The sequence below is a fragment of the Hesperophylax consimilis genome, chromosome 12 (genome assembly GCF_061612785.1).
Source record: "Hesperophylax consimilis isolate HC1 chromosome 12, BYU_Hcon_1.0, whole genome shotgun sequence".
Lineage (NCBI taxonomy): Eukaryota > Metazoa > Arthropoda > Insecta > Trichoptera > Limnephilidae > Hesperophylax > Hesperophylax consimilis.
The window spans coordinates 24,432,569-24,459,513 of record NC_142847.1 but is presented as its reverse complement, the minus strand read 5'-3'; the positions used below and the strand labels follow the sequence as shown (position 1 = coordinate 24,459,513).

The window sequence follows — 26,945 nt, the reverse complement described above, 5'->3', positions numbered from 1 at the left end:
ATTTTTGCTATATACATGTATCTAGGGTTGCCATCCGTCCGGGTTTCCCCGGATTTGTCCTAGTTTAGAAGGCGTCCGGGGAGCGTCCGGGCGGGGTTTCATTTGTAGTCCGGGTATAAAAATTTAAAGTCTTGGGACTCTTGGGAAATAAATACAAAAAAACTGAAAAGTAAAAAGGCAAGAGGCTGAGGAAAATTCTTTAATAGCTAGATAATCAAATAATGTACTTACAAGTGCTATAATTTCTATTCATTTTTGTAGTTAAAGTTATGATTGTTTTTATTACGTAAAAGAAACGTAGAATTTTTTATTTTTTATTATTTCATAGATTTCTTGAAATTACAAATGTTATGTTTTTTTTACAACCATACTAGGCTAATACCCGTGTTAAGGTAATATAGCTGTTGATTAAAATGTAAGGTGATATAAATGAGAATAGTTTTGGATATTTTATGTTTTAAAAAATTAATAATGTAACTTACATTCCAGTAAGTCTAAACTTTAAAAAGGGTCAGTTTTGTTGCTTAAAATTTAATAAGACTGAATTTAGTTCATATTATGTTAAGAGGTATTTTGTTGTGTAAATGGCTGCTGATACAAATTTAAAGAAGATAATTATTATTCAGTTAAAAGAGTTACCTCAAAAATTGTAAGACTGAATACTAAAATGGTCTCAGTATTTTTAAGATTTTTGTTTAAAAATTTAATTGAATTTTGTTAAGTTTAATATTTTAATAAGGTTTAGTTTTCATAACAGAGTATATTAATAATTTTTGTTTTATTTTAAGAATGAAAAAATTCTAACTGATTATTAAAACAATGTGTAACAAACTGTAATAAGATTCTGTTTTGTTAGGTACATTTAAAATGATGATAAAATATGACAACATTCAATTTTAAGGTCTGAAAATAAATAAAAAGGTGATTTATGACATTTTAAACTGTTTTTATTACACTGACTGTGTTTAAAAAACCTGTTGACATGTCCGGGTTAGGGGCTCTAAAATCCGGGGTTTTCACGCCTCTTGTCCTGGTTGCAAAATTTTAGAGATGGCAACCCTACATGTATCTAATGTAAAAAAACTTATATTTCAAATTTCTTGAACGAATGTTCAAAACTTGTGCTGGATTCATCAATTTAGCATAATTTAAAATAAAAAAGTTGCTAATGACTTAAGCTGTGTCCAGTGACCAGATCTGGACAGCCAGATATTCTTCAGCCTTTCTCTTCCCGTTATCCTTCCCCACTTTATTCAGTCTCAACCAAACTTTCACGGGATAGGTGGCTAGTTAAGTATACACAGTATCCGGAAACTCGTAGTATACACGGTATCCGGAAACTCGTAGTATACAAGGTATCTGGAAACTCGTAGTGTAAGCGGGAAACTAGTGAAACTACATCACATAGAGTAACCATGAAAAAAAATTACGATCTAGAAATTCGATATACATATTTAAAAAAAAAAACAATTTTTACGCTTCGACCATAGACATCCGAATTAAATAGACTTGCAATAACATGAATTATGGGTACCATTTATTAGTTGTAGTTATATTAAACAATGGTTGGAGGGCAACCACGTGACCCTATTTTTAACACCAGAAGGGTTCGAGAATGCTTTGAGTAAACTACGACATCAGTTGAACAGTGACCACCGAAGAGCGCACATTGAAATAACCAGACCATGCGCAGAAAAGTAATGTTCGCTACATTGTGGGACTTTTCTGCGCAGGATCGGAATGTTCGTAAAAAACGAACCGCCTTCAAATCGGGTTGCGTAGCGAAGCTAAAAATGTATGAGTTGAATAAATTATAACACATTTGTAAAAGTGTCTAACTAAACAGTGTAACAAATTATTAAATCTTATAAACAAGCCCTAACTTTTGTTTTCCCGAATTGAATATTATGCAGCCAGCAATTAGCGCGTCATTGCAAAAAGGACTAGTAATTATTTGTAAGCGGGGAATTTATTTTCGAGGACCGAATGGTGATATTACAATTCGATTTATACTCGATTTACTCGACGAAGTAATCCCAAATAAAAATGGTGTATACGAGTATACGACAAAATCGACTCCAAATGTGATGTATGATCACCAGTTTCCCGCTTGTACTTTGACTTTCCGGACATCGTGTATAAATATATAATTACATATTAAAATTATCTTTATACTATTGATGCACCCAAACCATTGAGGCATCCGCCCAACATCCGCCGCGCTGGTTTTTTTCGGTGTTAAATCGGTAAGTAGTTACCTACCTAATCAAAATGTCCAAACATCCGGTAAGTTTACTATCTTCCAGCATGGATCGGTGAACTTATGCCAAGAAAAGATTTCAAGTGAATTGATGGACTTAATAGGAACGATGGAACGTTTCAAGTTTCCATGTTTATTTAGACTCGTACGTTTATGATACGAGTGCCTCAAAACGATAAAGATATTAATATCACATACCTAGCTAACCATCACACCATAATTGAACGCCAAGTTAAGACTCCACAAGAATTTTTCAAGACTTCAAGAATTAATTCCGACAAATTTGAAAATATCAAATCTATTTTTAAGACGAATGCCCCACGGGGTGTCAATTATTTATATTTAAGATGAATAAAAACACTACAGTGCCATTAAAATATTTTAACTAAAACTTTTTGAAATTTTTTAAAATGTTTTTTCAAATATAAAATTTGCGATAATAACCATTTTATTTTTATAAACGACGAATGCGTAACTTCCCGAGGGATTCAGTTAGAAATATCTGAGATTTTTCTAATACGTGTAGCAGAATTGATTAAAATATGCCCTGTGAGAAGATCCATTTTCTAGGCCTGTTAGGGCAAATTCGACTGTAGATCCGTTCAATGCGCAGGGGCCGCGCGCCGAATATTTTTGTTCACGCCTACTTCACTTATGTCGTTACGATTCCCACTTTATTTTAGAGTTGGATGCAAACGGAAATTTAGCTAAAAATTGTCATCAACGAATTTTAACTCGCCGTTCGTCAACAATAAGAGCATAAACTAGCCTGTAGACATCGCGTCCAAAAAAGTTAGTTTCTGATTTTCTTTTATTTAATAAATGCAAAACAATATTCTGAAATCGTTAGATTTGTAAGTGGGTACTTAAATACCCACCTACTTAATAATAATATATTTTTAAATTTGAATTAAGAATCATCATTTTCCAAAGAGACTTCACTATTTGCATGACAATTCTTTTTCAAACTTTCTTCAGGCATGAGATTGTAAAGCTAAGTCAATGTTAGCCATCTTTTGGAGGAGATCCACCACTTTCTCAACGGTATAATTATGGTTTCCTCCCTCACTGCATACGTCAAGACTAATGTTTTATTTATTAAACGAACCTATATTTATTTTGTTCAACGATTCGTATTCGTGAATATAGTAATGTTTTCCTTAGCCCCGATTAGTACAAAAATATGCGAATATCTACATTAAGTTAATTCATGTAGCCATATTAAAGCGTTAACGTATTTGAGTACACCTACCTTAATAATATCGATGATGTAAACATACCATATCTTTATGGCATGATTAGCTGCATGTCAACGTCAGGTTTAGAAGACATAGATATGGATATTTGTAGAGAGGAACATCCAATAAATATCTAGTTCTATTTTACAAGAACTTGCTTTTTAAAGTTTTTGTTCATTGAAAGAAATAATTATTTACAGTAGGTACCTTACCTATCATTCAAATCATTCTCATAACTTTGGCAACACTAGCGGCGAGTCTCACAGAGAAAATAGCCTTGTAACCGCATGGAGAAAAAATAGTAATGTATATTCAATTTTTTAAAGAATCTCTTAAAATTTTTGTAATCCAGTTAAAAACGGGATTGCAGGCCCTTAACGAATGAATTGATAGGTTTACTAATAAACTTTCAGTAAAATACGAATGTGTTATTACGATGTCGGAACACGTGTTCATAAACATTCTAATATTTTCGCATTTTGTCATTGTATAATGTCAAGGAAAATGTATGTGCATGAAGACGTGTACCGATGTATTATGAATTGACTAAAAGTTAATCAGGAAACGGCCTGCAATCCGGTGTTTTAACTGGATTACCAATAATTTGAATAGATTTTTGATAAATTAGCAATACTTATTTTTTTCCGTGCGCCAGCCGACAGCTCTAAACATTTTGATATTATTCGGGCTTCATCATGACCATGACACACGGGATTATTAACACTGCAAAACTGCACCAAACGTTGTAAGATGGTACAAATCAAAATACTATATATTGGTATCTTGAAGACTATTATAGCAGGGACTGGCTAAACATACGAGTGATGTAATTAAGCCGGAATGTCTGTATTCATTGAAGAGGTGTGGAGAAGTTCTGTTCTAGCCTTCAGTTTTGACAGGGTTACCGTTGGGAAAACACGTAAACAATAATTACATTCAATTTAATGGATTAATGTCAGGTTTTGGTTGGTGTCTACCCACGCACTTGATAAATTACTGTCATAAATTACGGATATGAACTCTACATACTTGATACAGTTTTTTTGAAAAGTTACTTGAATGGCACTTTTCTAAAAATCGATTAAGTGAAAAACACGTTGTTTTAGATTCCCGTATTAAAGCGGATTGATTGCAATATTTTGTTCTGTTTTTGTTGCTAGTGGCGGCTCGTGACTTTTGGGTGTACTACAGTGCTAATATTACAAAAAATGGCATTATTGATGTTGCAGCTGAAAACGATTTAATTTTTTTTTTCGATAATTCGATTTTTTGTATGAAGATTTTCAGGAAATTTCAGTTTGTCTGATTTCCTGAAATTCTCCATACAAAAATCAAACTATTGAAAAAATCGTTTTCAGCTTCCCAAACGACACGTCACGAGCCGCCACTGGTTGTTCTACTGTTTTTGGAAGCCCTGAGTAAAATATTTTCCGTTATTACCTATGTAATCTTTGGGGATGCTGTGCGGAGGTTATTTTTAAGGAAATGAATAAGGGGAAGTTCTTGGAAGGATATAAGTATGAGGGGTGGGTAGGAATCTGGGGGTCAGTGTGTCCAGGAGGTATGAATCCTGTTGGAGAGGTCAAAGGGTCTCCGTCAACCAGTGTCTCTCGATCTTGCCCGCCACGCATCCACCGTCAAGATCTAGACAAACCTCACCCCCTGAACACGGCCACCCCTGCTACCAACCAATTTGGGCGACATATGGCGGAGGTGTTGGTTATCCAATAGATGGTTCCCGGGGCAGCGGTACCCAGCCTCCAACATTGAAAGGAGGTGCTCCGAATTACGTCATTGATTCCTTCGTCACCCATGAACAGACTGAACACGCTAATCGCTTGTCCGATATTCGTTCACTGTTGATATTTTCGGTTCAAACGGTTGTTTTGTATCCAATATCTTGAGATGATTTGGTGTTTCCTCCTTCCTACAACTTTCTTCAAGGGTCTCTTGAAGACCCACGATCACTTCTTAAAATATATCCTCCCGGAGCATTTTCATTTGTGACTTGAGGTGATATTCCAAAAAAATTATTAGCCATGATTACAGGCAAAACAAGGTTATAATTTTTACGTGATTGAAACTAAGATAATCACGATGGAATAAAAAGTTCTATAAATTTTGTTTTAAGAGTTTTATTTCACCTGAAAATTTGTTAGTTGTTTTTTTTATTTATTTATTTGCTACCGGTTTCGACACATCCGTGTCATTCACAAGCAACTAACAGTTTAGCAATCTCATAACTAGCGATTAGTTTTAAGATTGCTAGCGAATACACGGGTGTGTCGAAACCGGTAGCAAATAAATAAAAATCATGTAACAAATGTACATGTGAAATAAAACTCTTCAAAACAAAATGTCTAAAAATTGTTACATTGTCAATGCCTATGAAATACAAAAATTTTTTTAAAAAAAGTTCTATTTAGGGAGGTACCTAAAATATATCTTCACGTCTACCACTCTGATACTGGCTTCTTTTCGCCAAACATTTTTCTATATGTTGTCATTTTGTCATCATGTTTAAATTGTTTTATTTGGTTTTTCTTATAATATTAGTCCCTACCTAGTTCCAGCATCTCTGACTCAGCAGGCAGCCCTATTCACTGATTCACTGACATCATAAATCTGACGTAATGAGCCAACCGGTACAGAAAATGTGAATAATACCCAACGATAATAATAATAAATATATGTATTTATATTTTGTTGATTCAAGCCCACGAGACTTTGATTTGTAAATAAATGCCTACAGATTTGTGAGATCATTTTGTATATTGTGTAATCGTGTGTTTTGTAAACATGATGTTCATTGAAAAATATGTGCAGATGTTTTCATTGGCATTTTAATTAATTGGTATTGATAGACATTTGGCTAATGTTACAGTGCGCCTTTCTCGAGATATATGGTTCATGTTTGTTTTATTGATTTGTTTATTTAATTAAAAGGCAATGTCCGTATGTCTGTGCCCCATAAACTCAAAAACTATTTTACCGGTTTTGCTGAAATGAAAGTTTGTTTTTACTAGTGGTAGGAGTGCTTAGAGAGTGGTTTTAATGGTATAATAAGTTTGGGGACGCCCGAGGAAGACTAAAGGCATGTCTCTGCACTACAATATCGTATACAGAAGTGAATGGTATAAAACTTCGGAGACGCACAATGATTCAAATACTTACGTGTGGTAAAATGTGGCGTGTGTGGTGAACAAAGACATAGGTATACCTAAGGAGAATGTATGACGTAAAAGTAAAATATAGAAGACATCGAGGACGCCCGAGGAAGACATGGCACGATCAAGTGAATATTACAGTTATTTACAATAATATTATCTCTACCTTGAAATTGCACCCTTCAGATACAAGAGATCACCTAATACACCGAAGAAAACACGCAATACACCTAACAAAACACCTAATACATCCAAAAAACCCAATACATCCAAAAATACACTCAACAAAACACCCAATACACCTAAGAAAACACGCAGTACACCTAACTAAACATCAAAAATACCCAACATACACCTAAAACACCCAACAAAACACATTATTAAATAACACCCAACATAATGGTGTACTTCCTACCCATACTAAAAAAACAACCAACACACATAACAATACATCTGACGTCTCACAGAACACCTAATACACCTAAAAAACAGCGAATACACCTAACAGAACACCTAATAAATCACTCAATACACCTAAAAAAACCGCCTAGTAAAAACCAAGAAAACCTAATAATCCAACAATACACTCAACAAAACACCCTAAGAAAACACACAATACACCTAACAAAACACCTAAAACCATCCAACAAAACAACTTATTAAATAACACCCAACATTACGGTCCTGACTAGGATGGTACCATAAAAATCGTAATCAATTTTCAATAAGGAAACAACTTTGAACTAGACTTCACTTACTTTTTTCATTATAGATTTGTTATTTCAAATAGCCAGGACAAAACGGTTTGAAATCACATTAGTTATTTCTTAAGTACTGGTAGTTCTGTGAATGACCTCGCGTAATTTTGATTATTCCGTTTTCACAGGTCGTAACTCTCATGTGAACTCTCGCGGAGTAAAAATGTACTCTCCAACACAGCTACCATATTGACAGGATTGACCGTACACAGAACATACAAACAAATTTACAGAGAGACGAAATGCAAAGCGGTCGAGTTAAAACGAGACAGAGCCTACCCTCAGTCAATTATTAGTATGAAGAAGTTGGATACCGCTTATCATTCGTCTTATTTTTAGGCGTGCGTCAAAGAGTGGCTCTGTATTCATTGAGCGTAATGAAAGAACGCCTCTCTATATACTGCACATGTCCTACATACCAAAGTAGTAATAAGACGATTGTGTCACACAGGACATGTACTTGTACATATTGATTGTACACTCATACAACCGCAAGCGGCGTTTCGCGCCATTTGCGGTTGCTTCGTTCTTTTCCCATAAGTCGTGGTTTAGCTCGGCAGTTCAGCACGCATGTTTAAAAAAATAAATTTAAAAATGTCATCTTTGGGGATGTGTGGAGTTTTACTTAGAAGCCGGATAATATTTTGTAAACATCTCAAAGTTAAATTTAATATTGAAAATTATGCATGAAATAATTGACAGACATCTACAATATCGACGTTTTACTTGGGAATTTTCATGGACAGTATTGTGAAATGCGTTCAAAACTTCTAAAACCTAGTTCTACACACTGTACTTTGCAGTGCACCTGAAGGAAGTCATGATTTCATTGAACTGCTATTGTAGTTGGTCGGATCCTAAGAGTTAAAGAAACGAGGGAGAGGAAGTACTGGGAAGGAAAAGGTATGAGGGGTGGGTAGGAATTTTAGGATTAGTGGGTCTAGGAGTGGCGGACGAATTAATATGTCCCTCCCACAGCGGCGCAAGGCGATGGGTCGAGAGACCAGATGGAGAGGTCAAAGGGTCTCCCTAAACCAGTCTCTCCCGATCTGGCACGCCACGCAGTTGGTGGGCAGGCGCATCCTGAACACCAGAGATGTGCAAAATGGGTACCCAAAACCATTTGAAATGCAAAATGGAAATGGGTCAAAACTTTTCCATTTGAAAATGCAAAATGCAAAATGGTTTTTAGAAAAGCATTTCAAATGCAAAATACAAAATACCTATTTTCAAAATGCATTGAAAATGCAAAATGGTTTCTCAGGTCAAACAATTAAAATAATTATAATTTTTTTAAACAATTTTGTCATTTAATAATGGACATTAATGTAGAACAAACATATTACATGATGGTAAATCCAAAAACACCACGACTACAGATTATGAAACCACAAAAAATTTGCGCGGGACAAATGTCACCAAACGTAGCGAACCACCTATTGCAGAGGTGTTGGTTATCCAATAAATGGTTCCCTGGGCGGCGGTATCCAAACCCGCCTCTCAAACCCCTAGGTTGTTTAATGGTTTAATGTAAATTGCGAGTGATCTCACATAAAGCAAGAGTGCTCTGCGTTGTTAAATGAGAATAGTAGGTCATCCGTCCATTAACTGAGCATAGTGTTAGAACTATTAATTGGAGCATGTAGACAAGCTGCAAATTGCACCTGTTAGCAGTGCAAGTAGCTAAATGAAAACAAAGCTTATCCGTGTCCACATCTGTATATATATATATATATATATATATATATATATATATATATATATATATATATATATATATATATATCAATTGCACGCATCGGTTGCAAAAAATCCTTGAATAAATAATAATATTCAATTATTGTATTTTTTATTAACTCAGCGGATGTCATCATATTATTATAGTATGCATCGTAACCATAACCATAACCGGTTTTTGAAGAGGTATTTTTTTTATTGCATCATAACTACTTGACGGTGAATATTTGTGATTGTTTATGTAGTAGTGACCGGCCGAAGTTTCAGTTTCAGTTTTGGTTACGATCGGTTTCGCCTAGTAACGAATTTCGGCTGCGATTTCGGTTTCGGCCAAAAATTAGCAGAAACTTCGGCTCATCCGTAACCTGCGTTCGTGATGTGTCGGATCACGTTCGCCTTTACTAGGAATCGTTTGTATAACTCTAGAATAACTTAAAATATTATTTTAAAATAAGCTGTAATAAAAGGTCACAGTCTTAGGCACAGTTGTTTCGCAAAAATTCAAACGAATTGCCTCACAACGTCATCATGCCATGGCCATTCAGCGCCATTTTTTTCGATTCTGGATCCATTTCAGCTTTTAAACACATTGTGATCAGCAGGAGTATTCTTTGGTTCAGCTTTTCAGCTTATTACAAATTGATAGAAAGCAGAAACACACCTAGAATCGGTGTTTAACGGGGACCTTTCAAATTTAAAAAAAACCAAATGGGTATCGAATGTACATTTGATGAATGTTACATTTGAATTTCTGCGAAACAACTGGGCCTTTCAGTTCTAAATGTAAGGAATTTGTAATTTTAATACACGTATTATTATTATTTTTTCAAATATTGTCATTTCAATAATTAGTAATCTGACAATGACTATTAAAGACTAAACTGATTCGTTTGCGTAGTAGACCGACCGAAGCTTCGGTTTCGGCCAGTTTCAGCCGATAAACGAATTTCGGCCGCGGTTTCAGTTTCGGCCAAATGTTCAGCCTTACTGAAATATATGAAAAAGTGTAATTTTTAAATATTTAAATATTTTTTAAAAAGTCACATAGCACTCTCTTTAGGGTGAATTGCCTAATACAAAAAAAATATTTTAAAAGTGTTAGTGTCAGTTTAAAAAGTATGTTATAGAGTTAAAAGTTGTCATAGGGTTCCAAGTTCAAAGAATTTATAATGTTAAAATTATTATTAATATTTTTTCAAATCTTGTCGTGTAAATAATTACATATTAGATATTGTATTAAACAGTAACTTTTAAAGACTAGACTTATTTGTTTAATATAGTTAGTAGTTTTAAGATCTCTTGTATTATCGTAATTACTAGTTAAAGTACGTACAGCGTGCATTTCAAAACTATTGCATAATAGCGAAGCAAAAAGCGCTAAAAGTAAACCAATTCACTTAGTAAAGTGCTGTTTTTTTATAATTTTAACTGAGCTTTTAATTTAACACCATCTTTAATGAATGCTTACAAGTTTATCAATAAAAACGCCTAATTTCAAGGTATAGTGTTTTAAACTTATTTAAATAAGTATCGGTTTCGGCCGAACCTAGAACAGAAGCCGAATTCCGGTTTCGGGTTCGGCTAAACATCTAGTTTCGGTTGATAACTATCATTTAGATGATCTTAATCCCAAACGAATTATGCAACTGTTCAATATAAATAGAAACTCACTGGTGGAGTTAGGTAGGGCTATTAACAAGACGATGTCATATTAGGAGTCTCAGGCAACTACTGGCAGTGAAAAGAACCAATAACTAAGAAATGTGAAGAGGATTAAAAACCGAAATTCGTCTAATTATTATTTAATGGGAAGAGGGCTCAGATGCCAGGGGAATTGAATAATTACCAGGCTGTACCAGAAGACGTTGCCAAACACCCAATGACAACCCCGGTATACTTAATCAATGGAGCTGGACAGTGGGTATTGGATAAGGGATAAAGTGAAAAATAGTAGGTAATGGGCATATGGTCCGAGTGCTTATGGAACGGAAGCTATGCATACCATTTGCACAATGATCATAAACTGTTCTCACCTATGATGTCATAAGACAGGCACCACCTACATCCAATATCAGTTAAATTGGACTATTACGTAACGACACAAGGTCGAGCGCACCAGATTTACTACACTGAATATATTAACTTACGCGAGTTGCGATTTTTATTCCGAGAAAACGGGTTTAATGTTTTTTTTATGCCTTTTTCCGTCATGGAAATATTTAACATCTTTATGCTTAATGACTTCATTCTTCATATCTTCCGACGTTATCCGAATACTAAGCATATGTTGAAAATATTACGAGAACGTAATGGCCTAAAGATAACTATTTTTAATTAAATTATGTTATATCGCACAAGAGTTATTTGATGCCAGTTGAACTAAGGCTTTCAATTTTGGAGAATGTTGTGAAGCTCACAAGAGGGGAGAGGAGAAGGATGAGTAGAGATGATTGGGACGTACTGGCTTATTCGAAATCTTGACACTAAAGCTAAATTTTGATTCTGAATGGTGGTCTTTGACCAAGGTGATTCTGAGAGAATCTTTCACTCACAAATCTCCATAAATTATCTCCTTGTTGTTTTTCAACCTTCGTTTGAAAAATCCTATTAAAACCGTGAGAAATAAATAACTAATTAGTATCGTACAACTAACAATTTAAGCATTGACCTTTGAAATTCTCTGCAACGTATATTACTATAAAATGATATTTGGTAATCGGACTTTCGTAAACAGCATAGTGCAATGAAAGAAGTCAACCAATCAATCATTTCCTGGTCAATTCACTCCGGATCTATAGATTATTATAACTAACTAACTTACTAACCATCACGCCGTTTCCCCGATTTTGGCCCACGCATCATTAACTCATTCTTCATGCATATTTCGTTCATTCTAGACACGAGCGACTGTAGATCATCTATACTATTTGCAATCAGCACTGCATCATCAGCATACAACAGACAACATACTTTCAGATTACTCAAATTCGCGCCCAATCCCACCTCTTTCAATTCTTGCATACAATTATCCATGTATAGATTGAATAACCACGGTGACATTACGCAGCCTTGTTTAACACCTTTTGTGATATCAAACCACCCCGTAAAATGATTATTGATATAGAGACAGTGTGCATTGCTTCGTAAGTATATTCATAGGCCCATTGCGCATCTCCCATGTTTTACCTTATTCCTTTGACATTAGACCAGTCCCTTAAAAGTAAAGTTCAGTAAAGTTGTCATTGGGTATTTTGTTGTCTCAAGGCTAGACAACGTGTCTTCCCAGGTATCTGAGCATCCTTTCCTCTATTTGAGTTTGTATACAAGATTAGGTTAGGTTGGATAAGTTTTGGTTAGTTTAGTTTGTTGTCTTTCCTCAATTTAATATTCTGTTTTATCATGGAACCTTTAAAAGCATATTTCAAAAGTATATGACTATTGTTGATCGTCTTTTGCGTTTTCCCGAGGTCGTCGTTAACTGGGCCGATCGTTTTCCGACCATCGACCATTCATAGCTCATAGCCGGCCTTCAGGGCCGCACCTGCTACTTTGCCCGCTTACTTCGTTTACCTTGTTGTTATTTATAGTAGACACGGTATGTAGTATTATTCATAGGCGAATTGAAAGACCATTATTTTCTTCAATTTATCACAGTTAATAGGAAAACTACATATGAAAAATTGCATTAAACACACTACAAAACAGGATGGTTATGATTAACTTGGCATTAATTAGTACTTCAATTGAAATTACGTTTGATTCACACTTAAGATTAGGTACCTGTTCTCATAAAAACCTTATTCAGAAGGGCCTTGAGCTTAGACTGCATGGATTTATGCTTAACAATACCAGGCAACTTTGATGTGGATAGCTTACTTTATTAAAATCAAAGAGAATTTAAAGTAATCTCTTATTTCTCCTATAATAATAATAATAATAATAATAATTGGATAATTTGTAGAGCGCCGTTTTTGTGAAAAATCACCTCAAGGGCGTGTGTGTATGTGTTGTAACTAATAAATTCCATCACCTATTTCAGCTTTTATCTTCACCAAAATAAGCACTGTGTCAATTTACCAAGACATATTTATTTATTGTTCATGATAATAATTATTATTTTCGCCACTACGTGCAGCACCCTTTGCCTGTGAGGGGTAGTCGAACTGCGAAATTCAGCCGTGGGAAGTGACGAATGCTGAGTGACGATGTAGTTATATCGGCGCCTACGGAACCTCGCAGAAAATCAATATTCCCCGCGATTAAGTGTCTACTTTACTTGGGGTACGCCCTTAGTCCTTGTGCCTTTGTCTGGCTTTTATACTGTGGTCGTATTAAACGTTTTAAATTCATATTTCTATTAGTTTTGTTAAAAAATGCACTATGTTGGTGAAATATCAGGTTGAATGCAATTTCGAGAGCCATAAAAAAATAATTGAGCCTTAATGTCTTCCCCGTTTTTTTCGAATCTTCAAACCTCATACTGGAAACCTCAACTGGACTGCGACAGGTTCCTCCGACTTTCCACATTTTCATCTAAATGTAAATTAGACCTCATCTGTAAATTATAAATAAAATTAGACCCAATACCGATCCCTGAGGAACTCCTAATCATCGGTGTCCTAACGTTATTGGGGAAATTGGAATTTAGGTCCTTAATTCCTATAATATGAGGCTCTATGGGCATGTTGGTTTACTCTTTCCTCCATCATTTATCCACACCTGCATATTGAGAATTGAAATTCTCCAATCGTTTTATAGCCAAAGACATTCTCCAAAAGAGCTGCCAAAGGTAGTCACTGTTGCCACGCCAGTTATCATTATTTGTCACCGTTGTCAAAATAAATATTCGGATATCTCTAATACAGTACTTCTAAAACTGATGAGTTTTGAAGCTCCTTCCTGAAAATATTTCAGTTCTTATTTGAAGGTTTTTCTTTTCGTAATCTCCGACGCAATGGAATAAAGCAAAGGAAATTGAAAAAAATTGTATTCGTTTATTTTAAGACCGTAGCAAAATCAGCTTTATTTTAATGTGAATACCGCACAAGAGTTCTAAATGCTCCCAACTACTACTGGCCATGGGACTACGGCATCCCTAATTGGAATTTAGTATATGTACTGAAGTGAGTGGCGGAAGGAAGGAGATGAGCAATATGAGTTCGAAGGGGAATGTCCCACGCTCTAGGGAACCCGCTTGCACAGCGCTAATTTAATAATAATAATATATGGGCCTTACTAATAAACGTGTTTTTAATTTTACTCAACTGATAAACAACCATTTTCCAAACATTAATGGTTGTTTATCAGTTGTGTAAAATTTTAAGCGTGTTTATTAGTAAGGGGGGTAAATCTGTGTACAAGCCTTGTTTTCAGTAAAAATGAACTTCATTTAATTTTTTTGATTGTTTGCTGTTTCGCAATCCAAAGACATCATCACACTAATTGATTTGGATTTTAGTATTATTAAATAATTACCAATGTAACTGTTTTTTACGAAAAATATGTGGAGATTTTTTTAAAACAGAGTACGGGAACTGTGAACGAAAAAAGAATGAAATACGTTTGGGAAGCACTGCTTTAGTACACAGTCCTAGTGTTAGCAGACAGTACGCCTGACGCACAATTTTCCCATAAAACTCGATAGTAATATTAGGATTCGATTCGATATTATGACAGCAGAATTTAGTGTTTTATTATCGTTATCTAATATTTACCATTCTTATCAATCTGGCATACCTACATACATACATACATCATTCGATACACCTATTTATACTTGAACATAATCTACCGTATATCGATAAAAAAGTTAATGTTGTTTGTTCAAAATCTTTAACCTCCGAAAGTTCTTCAACTGATTGCTTTGAAATTTTCACACAGCGTTGCATTCGAATACGCATGTGTTAATATATAATAATTATAAGAATTTATTCCAGAATGTATAAAATACATTCCATATTTGAAGTAATATACATAATTAGAGTTAGAACAATAATAATAATATATAGGTGATTCCGATAGGCACAAAAAAGCGGAATTTAAGTGAAAAAAAACATAAAATATAAACACAAAAATGAGTATGAGCAGCCGTTTATGGAGGATATTTGCACATCTCCCATCTCCAGAGGGCCATCAGAGGGGATTCCATCCAGGCAACCATGGCAGTGATGATTTTGTTACTTGATTGGCGTAGTCTGCGCCATAAGCTTCCCACGTGATGGCGGAGTAGCGCTCTGAAAGAGTGTACTCGTCCTTCCGGGAACCTTCCCGTGGCGCTGCAGTATCTCGGTAGGCGGAATAGTTGGCGATAAGCATTATTGTAAGCACAGCAACACAGTTCTGACGGGGACAGCGAAGTGCAAAATGCGTTGAAAAGTATCTTTTCACGGTTGTACTGCAAAAGTGAAAACGCCTTGACAGCTTACCTGCTCTAACGGATATCGCTCTTCTTTATATATATATATATTTTTATATACATATATATATATTTTTATATAAATATATATTTTTTCAGTTTTATCAATCAGTAATACATACAACCCCACATTTTAACTTCTCTATTCCCCCCTCCCATCATATATATTTTTTTATTCGATTTTAATGATTTTTTTTAAACTAAAAGTGTCGTATTTGATTTTTAAGTTGTGTAAGCTTTATCTATTCTTATTGGCAAAATACGGATTGACAAAAGATATTGTTCACCAAATCGTACTGCATTAAATTGAAATTCCCTGCTTATTGTTTAGATTTATGAATCAATCATTATTTACCTCATTTATAACATTTAATTTTTATCCATTATCAATTAACAATTTTATTTATTACATCGCCATCTATTGGACAAATATGATTGTTTGAAAAACAGCGCCATCTGTCGGACGTAAAAGCAACACGCGCTATTGTTTCTCTATCTGCACAGAAAGACTAAGACACAACAATGCGTGGCGGGGTACAGCTAGTCTCCAAATACATAATCATCGAGGAAGTTAAAACAAAGACTTCGGATCTGCCAGTCAGAAATTAAATAACTGAAAGTTATGAAATATAATAATTATATGCCAATTTTCGTTTATTGCTAAATTAAATTGCAAAGAAATATGACCTATGGTTTGTTCAGATTGTAGACATTTTTATTAGTGCGATACACATTAATACCGCAATCTGGTATTCATTTAGTTTTTGATGGAGTCAGAGTTTTAATCGGGTTTCTAAATTATTAAACATTTTATCTGGCAAGAAATAATCAGGTTTAAAAAATATTAATGAAATTTTTAGCTCATATTTTTTTCAAAACCAACAAAACAAAATTGTTTCACATGTCTTCACTCGTCACACAGACGTGTAACTGCCGAAACCCCTTCCCTGACCCCATAAATATACCACTCTCCCTGACCCCAACTCTCCAATACCTAATGATTCTTATTTGGACAAAAAAATTAACCCGAGTCCAAAATGTCATCTTTTTTTAAACTCCGCACAGGAGGCCTTGAAGAAAATAATTTCTCTAAATTAAATATAATGGTTGTTTATTCTGGGTAGGAATTAAAGACAGATATAAATACTACACAGAGGTCTAACACAAGGACTTCCCTAGCATGGCAGGCGAATAATGATACAAAAATGTTAAAACAACCTATATTTCATTTGATAAAAATAAAATAAAAGGTTTTGTTAAAATTGTAGAATTACACTTACTTGGTAGAAGAAATACTTTACTAAAAAATATTTAATTTAAACTACTAAAAAAATCAAATCTGAATACTCCACTGCCCAACATAAATACTCAACCAGGGCAATACGCCAAAATAAACTGGTTACTCGTAGTTTGAATACATCTTTTGGACAGAGAAATATTAAATATATGCTACGAAACTATATGTGCAATGCTTTACCAAATCATAGAAAAAATGTCGGAAACTAATATTTTTAACACAAAAGTAAAATCATGACTGAGAGAACAAAGTGATAATCAGCTTAAAAACATTTTGAAGACGATTTATAGACAACAGAAACCAAATGCGAAAATGTAAAAAAAAACTACCTCCTCGGAACAGTCCTCCCGAGTCCTCCATAGTGCGGAGGACTGTGAAAACTACAGGCTGCCTCGGAACACTACTCCATGGTGAGGAGGACTGTGAAAACTACAGGCTGCCTCGGAACACTACTCCCTAGTGAGGAGGACTGTGAAAACTACAGGCCGCCTCGGAACAGTCCTCCCTAGTGAGGAGGACTGTGAAAACTACAGGCTGCCTCGGAACAGTCCTCCCTAGTGTGGAGGACTGTGAAAACTACAGGCTGCCTCGGAACACTACTCCATGGTGAGGAGGACTGTGAAAACTACAGCCTGCCTCGGAACACTATTCCCTAGTGAGGAGGACTGTGAAAACTACAGGCCGCCTCGGAACAGTCCTCCCTAGTGAGGAGGACTGTGAAAACTACAGGCTGCCTCGGAACAGTCCTCCCTAGTGTGGAGGTCTGTGAAAACTACAGGCTGCCTCGGAACACTACTCCATGGTGAGGAGGACTGTGAAAACTACAGCCTGCCTCGGTACACTATTCCCTAGTGAGGAGGACTGTGAAAACTACAGGCCGCCTCGGAACAGTCCTCCCTAGTGAGGAGGACTGTGAAAACTACAGGCTGCCTCGGAACAGTCCTCCCTAGTGTGGAGGACTGTGAAAACTACAGGCTGCCTCGGAACACTACTCCATGGTGAGGAGGACTGTGAAAACTACAGCCTGCCTCGGAACACTACTCCCTAGTGAGGAGGACTGTGAAAACTACAGGCCGCCTCGGAACAGTCCTCCCTAGTGAGGAGGACTGTGAAAACTACAGGCTGCCTCGGAACAGTCCTCCCTAGTGTGGAGGACTGTGAAAACTACAGGCTGCCTCGGAACACTACTCCATGGTGAGGAGGACTGTGAAAACTACAGCCTGCCTCGGTACACTATTCCCTAGTGAGGAGGACTGTGAAAACTACAGGCCGCCTCGGAACAGTCCTCCCTAGTGAGGAGGACTGTGAAAACTACAGGCTGCCTCGGAACAGTCCTCCCTAGTGTGGAGGACTGTGAAAACTACAGGCTGCCTCGGAACACTACTCCATGGTGAGGAGGACTGTGAAAACTACAGCCTGCCTCGGAACACTACTCCCTAGTGAGGAGGACTGTGAAAACTACAGGCCGCCTCGGAACAGTCCTCCCTAGTGAGGAGGACTGTGAAAACTACAGGCTGCCTCGGAACAGTCCTCCCTAGTGTGGAGGACTGTGAAAACTACAGGCTGCCTCGGAACACTACTCCATGGTGAGGAGGACTGTGAAAACTACAGCCTGCCTCGGAACACTACTCCCTAGTGAGGAGGACTGTGAAAACTACAGGCCGCCTCGGAACAGTCCTCCCTAGTGAGGACATCCTTCAGTCAACATAAGCGGCCCATTCATGGGCGAGCATGTCCACGGCGAGCAATCCGAGCATGATATCACACGAGCATGTCCGCACGTGTGGATTGATTTATCCGGCGGATATCCATCCAAAAATACTTGTCGCTCGCCTGCAACGTCTAATCCTAATCGTTAGATGTTATACCACAGCATTTAAAATAAATTAATCTTCTGAACATTTTGTAGAAAGAATCGTAATCGACTCTAATCGTTATCTTGTCTATAAAGTCTTGTACTAATCGTATCAACTTTCTTCTGTCCTCCAGGCCCTGACATGCGTCTGCATCGGAATCCACTACAGCAGTTTCGAGTGTGATATCACCATCGCCATGATCACCACAGGCACTTTCGTGGGATACATCATCATCCTCGCTGGATGTGCTGCAGGTAATATGATCAAGCAGTTTTTTTAAAATCAGTGTTGACTTGCTTTAATTGTAGGTATATATCACTGAGACTCTTTATCTATATATTTGTCAACATTTCAATGTGCTTCATTATTGGTGTCAGTTTATCAGAAGTTTGTGGTCCAAATTAACGATTACCATATACATATAACGAGAATAAAAAATCTGGTGACCTCGTTAATAAGCACTGCTAAAATGTTTAATTAGTACAACTTTTTACTTCAGTAGAGGCTTATTAAAAACATCAGCTAACACAGCATAAGGGTTACCAATGGTGTATAATCTATTATTACAGAATTGTAGCACGAAACCATTGTATAATTGTCGTAAGAGAAATATGAAACTGTACAATGCTCTACCAAATCAAGCAAAAAAAATAATGACATTGATTATATTCAAAACAAAAGTAAAGACATGGATAAGAGAACAAAGTGATAATCAACTTACACACATTATCATCAGAACATGTAAACAGTTTTATGACCCAGATGCAATACATAATAGTCACGTTCCGATAGCCTTGTAAAAATCTTGCAATACTTAGTTTTTATGTAATTCATACCCTATTGATAGCCCTTTTCTCTTGGAATGCTATGGCTTTCACCTGTTGTACAATAATTATAAAAAATAAAATTATGAAGACAACATAAAACTAAATACAAAAGTTTAAAAACTACAGGCTGCCTCAGAAGAGCAAACCTTAGTTAGAAAAACTGAAAAAAAAAGATTTATACTTATATTCTAATTTATACCTAAATCATGTACAAACTCTGCCATTGAGACTAATAAACAAAAAAAAACAATAATACATATATACTTATAACATTGATCAAATGGTAGAAACATGAAAAAGTGAATCAAAATTAATATATCCGAGCTATCCAATTGATAAATTACAATTTTGTATAATAAACTTCAATAATTTGCATTGAACTGAAATGATATTAATGTGATTATTAAAGACAGGTGATAAAAATTAAAAACATGTCCATCTCTTGCTAAAAAATGAACCGAAACGAATTGAATAGTTAATTCCTAGCATTATATCGTTGTCCGTAGCCATTTTACTGTCAATATGTTAATTTTCTTTTGTAATTTTCAGGATACCTTCTGCAAACCCCCATCAACCGTCGCATAGACATCTTCTTCTCTCTGGCTGGCTGCGCCCTCTTTGTGACCTGTGGTGCATTGATCATCGAACGCTGGCAGAACGCCTACAAGAGCGATGCCAAGGACAAGCAGCTGGCAAAGGCATCTATGGCCATCATCAATGGAGCCATCTTCCTTGTAGATGCCCTGCTAACCTTCCGAGGAGAATAATTTATAAAATTCCCCGAAAACAGTTTTTTTATCAAGTTGAGAAGTTCTTTTGAATGAGTTTTTTGTTAAGATAATGTTGAATGAATCCAGTGCATCGCGTTGATAATTTGTTGGGTTTTTTGAACAATCATATTTTTGTTTTTGTAAGAAAGATAGTATTGAATCGATTCAGTAATTGGATTAAACAGAAGCTTAGAAGCATCAAGCTGGGATCATCATCATCATCACCATCCTGTATTTTGAATGATTATTTGTGTATGAAAGAAGAAAATGCATTTAATTACATATTTATAGATCTAAATGAATTAGAACCAGTAAAATAAATGATTGATTGATTGTTTGCTTTAATTATTGATTTTGCAAGATTGTAGTCTAAAAATGCCATTTGGGATTTTGATCATGGTCTAGATTGAACCTGACTAAATAATTTGACCTATTTTTGAATTATTACATATTGGTTTTACTTTACCTTTTACCTTTACTTTCTATTTGTTTTTTATTTTACTTCAATCTGCTAGTGTTGTTTATTATTAACTAATATCATATCGGTTTGTAGCAAGTTTAATTATTTATTAATTAACTAGCTTCATGCCGGTTTGTTACAAATACAATTTATTAACTAGCAATATGCCGGTTTGTTTCAAATACAAATACCTCCAGCCGGTTTGTTACAAATACAATTTATTAACTCGCAATATGCCGGTTCGTTTCAAATACAATTTATTAATTAGCATAAACTAGCATAGTAAGTACCAGTTTGTTACAAGTACAATGTATTAACTAGCATCGTGCCGGTTTGTTACAATTACAAGTTAACTAGCGTATGTAATTCCAATTTGTTACAAATACAATTTACTAACTAGCGTCATACCAGTGTGTTGAAAAAATACGATTTCTTAACTGGTAATACCTCCCACACAATCATCTCAACTTAAACAGCTTAATATATAGTGTATTTAATGTGCATTTAATATTTTCAATGCTCATTGAACGAGTGTCTTATTTAATTAAATATGTATGGAGATCTTTAAATTCAAGAACATAACTCAAATGTTAAAGATCTTTAAATTTAAGAACATAACTCAATTGTTAGAGATCTTTAAATTCAAGAATATAACAAAAATGTATGGAGATCTTTAAACTCGAGAACATAACTCAAATGTTAGAGATCTTTAAATTCAAGAATATAACAAAAATGTATGGAGATCTTAATTCAAGAACATAACTCAAATGTTAGAGATCTTTAAATTCAAGAATATAACAAAAATGTATGGAGATCTTTAAATTCGAGAACATAACTCAAATGTTAAAGTATTTTAAATTGAGCTTTTGTATTTGCCTTTCCTTGATGTTTTGGTGTTCATTGCAAAATGCCTTCTCTATTCTATGCTCTGATTGTATTGATAAACCAGAATAATATAAATATAAGATTAGTTATCCGTCTTGCAGCTTTATTCGTGTTGTCCAGTGAAAATATTACAAGTTAAAAAATATAAATGATATCTGTTGATTTTGAATAATTATGAAAATTAGTTAAATGGTACATAGCAACTGTTGTTTCTTTTTATCGTAGACTATTTCGCTGATTTTTTAAATTTATTTAACCCCTCCGACTTTTCGCGAACTTGAAGCTAAAATGTCTTTATCGAAATGTCAATTTCACGAAAACGTTGTGTTATTACCGCCTCACAATCAAAGGCTCTATAAATGAAACATTACTGAACGGAGCCGAATAGTAAAAACTGTTTTAGAAAGGTTACAAAATAGGCTTTCAAATTGTTGTATCATAAATAAATATTAACATTTGTAAATATTTAAATTTAGAATGGAAACATGAAAAAATTGTAAAAATGACTCACCTGTAATGTTTTATGTAAAAACGATACTAAAATCACGGATAATGTAAAAAAAAAACACTTATTTCATCGTACAAATGTACAATAAACAATTCTGTCACTTCACTTTTTGACCATTTCATACAAAATATATTTTTAAAAAAATAATTAAACTTGCGAGGCGGGTCGGCACGTCAAACGGCTTTCTTGGCGTCGTTTTACGATTTGGCGGGTAAAATTTGCTTCCACTGAGTAGGTCTTTTTACGGGTTTCTATGGATAACTTTGAATAGAGATGTGAAGCTTCATTCAATACGAATATTCTACTTTTTGTTTTAGGGATGTCACTAGAAGAATAACGGAGTTATGACGATTTTTGTGGAAACACACGCGTTGACGTGTAAACACGCTTATTGTACTTGACTGCTATCGTTATTTTATCGTGTATATCTGCTTACGTTGCTGACCGGTTAAAGTCAATAAATTCACAGTAAACTGGTAGAATAGAAGGTTAAGTACAATTAGGATTTTTTCTTGGGTTTTAAGTGTTTTTGTTATAAAGTTTCTAAAATAAACGTATTATTATTATTAACTCTCACATAATCATAAATGTAAAGTAAATTCAGTTAAAATTTCATTTTTATAATTACTATTCATAATAAGCATAGACTTGGCATAGACACAACTAACACCGTGCCGCACCGTCTGGTGTACGGGAGGCGGGTGCCAATAGAAATATATGGAACGAAGCTCTCTCGCCTTTCTTTTTTTCACTCGGTTTACATCGATTCCTTACCGGCCCACGGGGGAGCCTGCTAAAACTAATTTTGCTTGCAAAATGAAGAAAATTGAAAGTAATGCAAACTTGATTTTCTATACTGCTGCAATCTGTGACCTTGATTCCAAATGATTATCCAAGAAACGCACATTAATATTTAAGATATTTGATCAAAACATGACATGTATGCATAATTTATTATTTGAGCTATGTTTTAAAAATATGCTTTCACTTTTCTGCTGTTCACATTATAATTTATTTCAAATTTTCTATTAAAAGATCTATAGCAAGTTTCTGATCGTCAGTAAAGTTCAAAACAGTTGCTTTTGCAAAGGGTTTTAGTTATAAGGTTAAGGTTAAACGCGACGCTCGTTATATTCTACGTGTTTATAGATGGCGTAATTGATTAATTGATTTGATCAAAATTAACTTTTTGCAAGGTATTACTTTACAGTATTAAGACAAATTATTTGTTTGCGCCCGCATATACGCAATATGAATTTGAATAAATAGTTTTGTCCACATAAAAACTCGATTCTATCGAGAAAGGCATACGAATACAATATTGGATTGAATCATCGGTACAATATTGTATTTGTATGCCTTTCTCGAAAGAATTAAGTCTTTAAACGAACAAAACTATTGATTTATATTCATATTGCGGATATACGGGCGCAAACAAATGATTTGTCTTAATATTGTAAAGCAATACCTTGCAAAAGCGTATTTAAACAAAATTAATTAATTAACGCCATCTGTGAACACGTAGAATACAACGAGCGTTGCGTTTAACCTTAAACGCGGCGCTCGTTATATTCTACGTGTCCATAGATGGCGTTAATTAATTTATTATTTTAAAATACGCTTTTCGCAAAGTATTGCTTTACAATATTAAGACAAATTATTTGTTTGCGCTCGTACATTCGTAATATGAATATGAGTAAATAGTTTTGTTTGTTTAAAAACTCAATTGTTTTGTGAAAGGCATGCAAATACAAGATTGTACCGATGATTCAACGCAATATTGTATTTGTGTGCCTTTCTTGAAAGAATTGAATTTTTTACGGACAAAACTGTTTATTCGTATTGATATTGCGTATGTGCAAATAAATAATGTATCTTCATACTGTAAAGCAATACCTTGCAAAAGCGTATATTAATAAAATAAATTAATTATCGCCATCTATGAACTCGTAGAATATAACAAGCGTCGCGTTTAACCATAAAGTCACGTGCCGTAATCTATAATTTAGTATTTTTGTACGTACATGAAAAATTGTGTAAACAAGAATATGAAGCATTTTGTGAATTGGCTTACTAGAGATTTATGAAGTGAATTGAAAATATGTGTATTTTATGATAACTTTACTACTTATAGTCCCCCTTTTCTCTCAGTTATATGTGTATACAGCCATTTTACTATTAAGAAAATAAAAATGTTGGAAGATGACTGACTATTTACATTCTTTTGAGAAAATATTGTACTAATACAATTTCACAACTCAATCTGTCACGATTATTCATTACATTACCAAAGAAGTAGGTCTGCTGCTAACACAAAACGGAATCCACATAATTTTTTTTTTTTTTTAAATTTCATTTATTTATTTTTTATAAACCTACCTATACAATGATTATTGAAGAAAAGTGATGTTATTTTTATAACTTTTTAGTTAAGCACTGACACATTAGAAGCAGCGATAAAACTATTTTTATATTGAATTTAAAATTTAAAACTATTTAATATTTTTACAGCCTTTGAATATCGATGTTTCACATTGTATGTAGTGTTAATATTTGATATCCGTATATTTTCAATAAGCCTTATATGTATGTGTCTTGAGTGAAATGTGTATTATTCTTAATTAATAAAATTAATTACAAATACTCTTCTAATTTGTTCTATTTAAATTTTTTTAAAGAACGACAAACATTCCTGGGTTACGAATAACCTGGAAAAAATTGTTAATCTCCTACTACCACCACGGAGAAAGGCGGAATGTGTTACTTGTGTCATGAAGGAGGACTTGGGGAAGTCACTACTTTTCACGACGTCTGGGAGAGACCTAAACACAATGTCAACACGGCCATTAAATGTCAATAATTACCAGCATTTAATTTAATCATTTTGCAGTTGAAGCTTATTTTCCTAAAATATGTAAAACAAAATGGTGTCGTCCGTTAATACACTACATACTTTTGATAAATTCTGCTTTTCCAACTATGTACTTGCAGTCATAAATTTTTCATCGATTTGCAATTACTTTATCTTAGGGTTAAACACAACATTCATTATAAACTACGTGTTCATAGATGACGTTAGTTTAATTATTTTATCAAAATACGCTTTTGCAAGTTATTCTTTACAATATTAAGACGAATATTTTGTTTGCGCCCGTACATACGCAATATGAATATGAATAAATAGTTTATTCCTTATAAAAACTCAATTTTTTCAAGAGGGGCATACAAATACAATATTATATCAGCATTTCATTCCAATTTTTCTTGAAAATTATTAATTTTTCACCAAGCTTTATTTATACAAATAATTGTAATAATACATTTCCATCGGTAGTAGTACAAATACTGTAAAAAAATCTTATTTGTATTCCTTTGTATTTGAATTTTACCAAGATTTTTGAAGAGGTGTCATTTTCTTCACTGCCACCTGTGGAATAAATATCTCAGCCTTATCAAAGACACACACCATTTTTAAGAAGGAAACGTTTTAGTAGCACTTAAACTCTTAATTAATCATAAACTGCTCGTTCATAGATGACGCTAAATAATTATTTAACTAAAAAACACTTTTTCGCGGGGACTTTGACGAAGATTAGAATAATATTTCGGGGTGAGAGTAATGTAATGAGGTACCTAGCGGAAGACGTTTCGATTTTAATTGATCGACAACACTTGAAAGCATATTGACAAGGGTGAACCTTCTTTCAACAAAGTTGATCATGTTTTTAGTTACACACTTTGTCGTTCAGTAAAAGTTGATCAACTAAAATTGAATCGTCTGAACCCGCTATAAAGCATTACTGGATGGGATATTACAATAGGACATGAATATTTTTAATAGAAAAGAAAAAAATACTTATTAGATTTTTAAAATAAAATTTTGAATTGGGTTTTTCAAAACGATAAAGGATTTTTTTTTAAATGATAGAAAGTTTAAACCAATTTTTGCAAATCATCGTTTAGATGTAAAAATTAGCATCGGTATAAACGAAGTATGTATGACGAATGAGTTAATGATGAAATTAAGTCTAAAGTCATGGTGTTAGAAAAAGAGAGTACGAAAACAGTGTGCAATATAATCGTGAATAAGAAATATTTGGAGTAGGTGGATGAGTTTGTGTATTTAGGACGTATGTTTACGAGAGACTGGAAGGCTGACAGAGATATTGAAAGAAGGGTAAATGCAGGTAACTCCATTAATGGAGGACTGAATGCAGTTGGCGCTAACAAAAAATTGTCCAAAGAAACGAAGCTAGCAGTCCACAATGGAGTCCTGGTACCTACCCCGATGTATGAAAGTGAGGCATGGAACTGGCAGAGAAAGGATGAAAGTACACTGAATTCTGTAGAAATGAGATCCCTGAGGCGCATGTGTGTAAAACCATGTGTGATCGTGTGAGAAATGTGGAGATCCGCAAAGAGTGCAAGGCTGATGTAAGCGTAATGAGTAAGATTAAGAAAGTGACGTTTAGATGGTTTGGGCATATAGAGCGAATGAGCGAAGAAAGGAGTGTAAGGAGAATATTTGATGCGAATGCAAATGGTAGCAGAAGTTGGGGACGCCCGAGGAAGACATGGCACTATCAAGTGTATCAGAAGCATGAGTCGGGCCATGTCAGAATAATAAAAGAATATGTATGAGACGATGTATGAATGTGAATGAGGCAAGAAACGTGGGAAAAAAATCGGTTTATGGGAGTCACTCGAATAACCGAAATTGAACTTGATTTAGACTAATTTAGGGCTGGGGAATCCGATTCTGTAAGA

The 26,945-nt window shown here is 34.6% G+C and overlaps 1 protein-coding gene across 1 annotated transcript in view; it reads left to right on the top strand.

Moving 5' to 3' along the window:
- Positions 1–24,830, top strand: part of LOC149419351 (uncharacterized) — a 33,237-nt gene extending 8,407 nt beyond the window's left edge. The window contains exons 2-3 of the mRNA XM_089638247.1: positions 18,862–18,982; positions 20,105–24,830. Of these exons, the coding sequence (XP_089494373.1) occupies positions 18,862–18,982; positions 20,105–20,322 (339 nt within the window). The 3' untranslated portion in view covers positions 20,323–24,830. The remainder of the gene's footprint in view (positions 1–18,861; positions 18,983–20,104) is intronic.
- Positions 24,831–26,945: the final 2,115 nt, after the last annotated feature.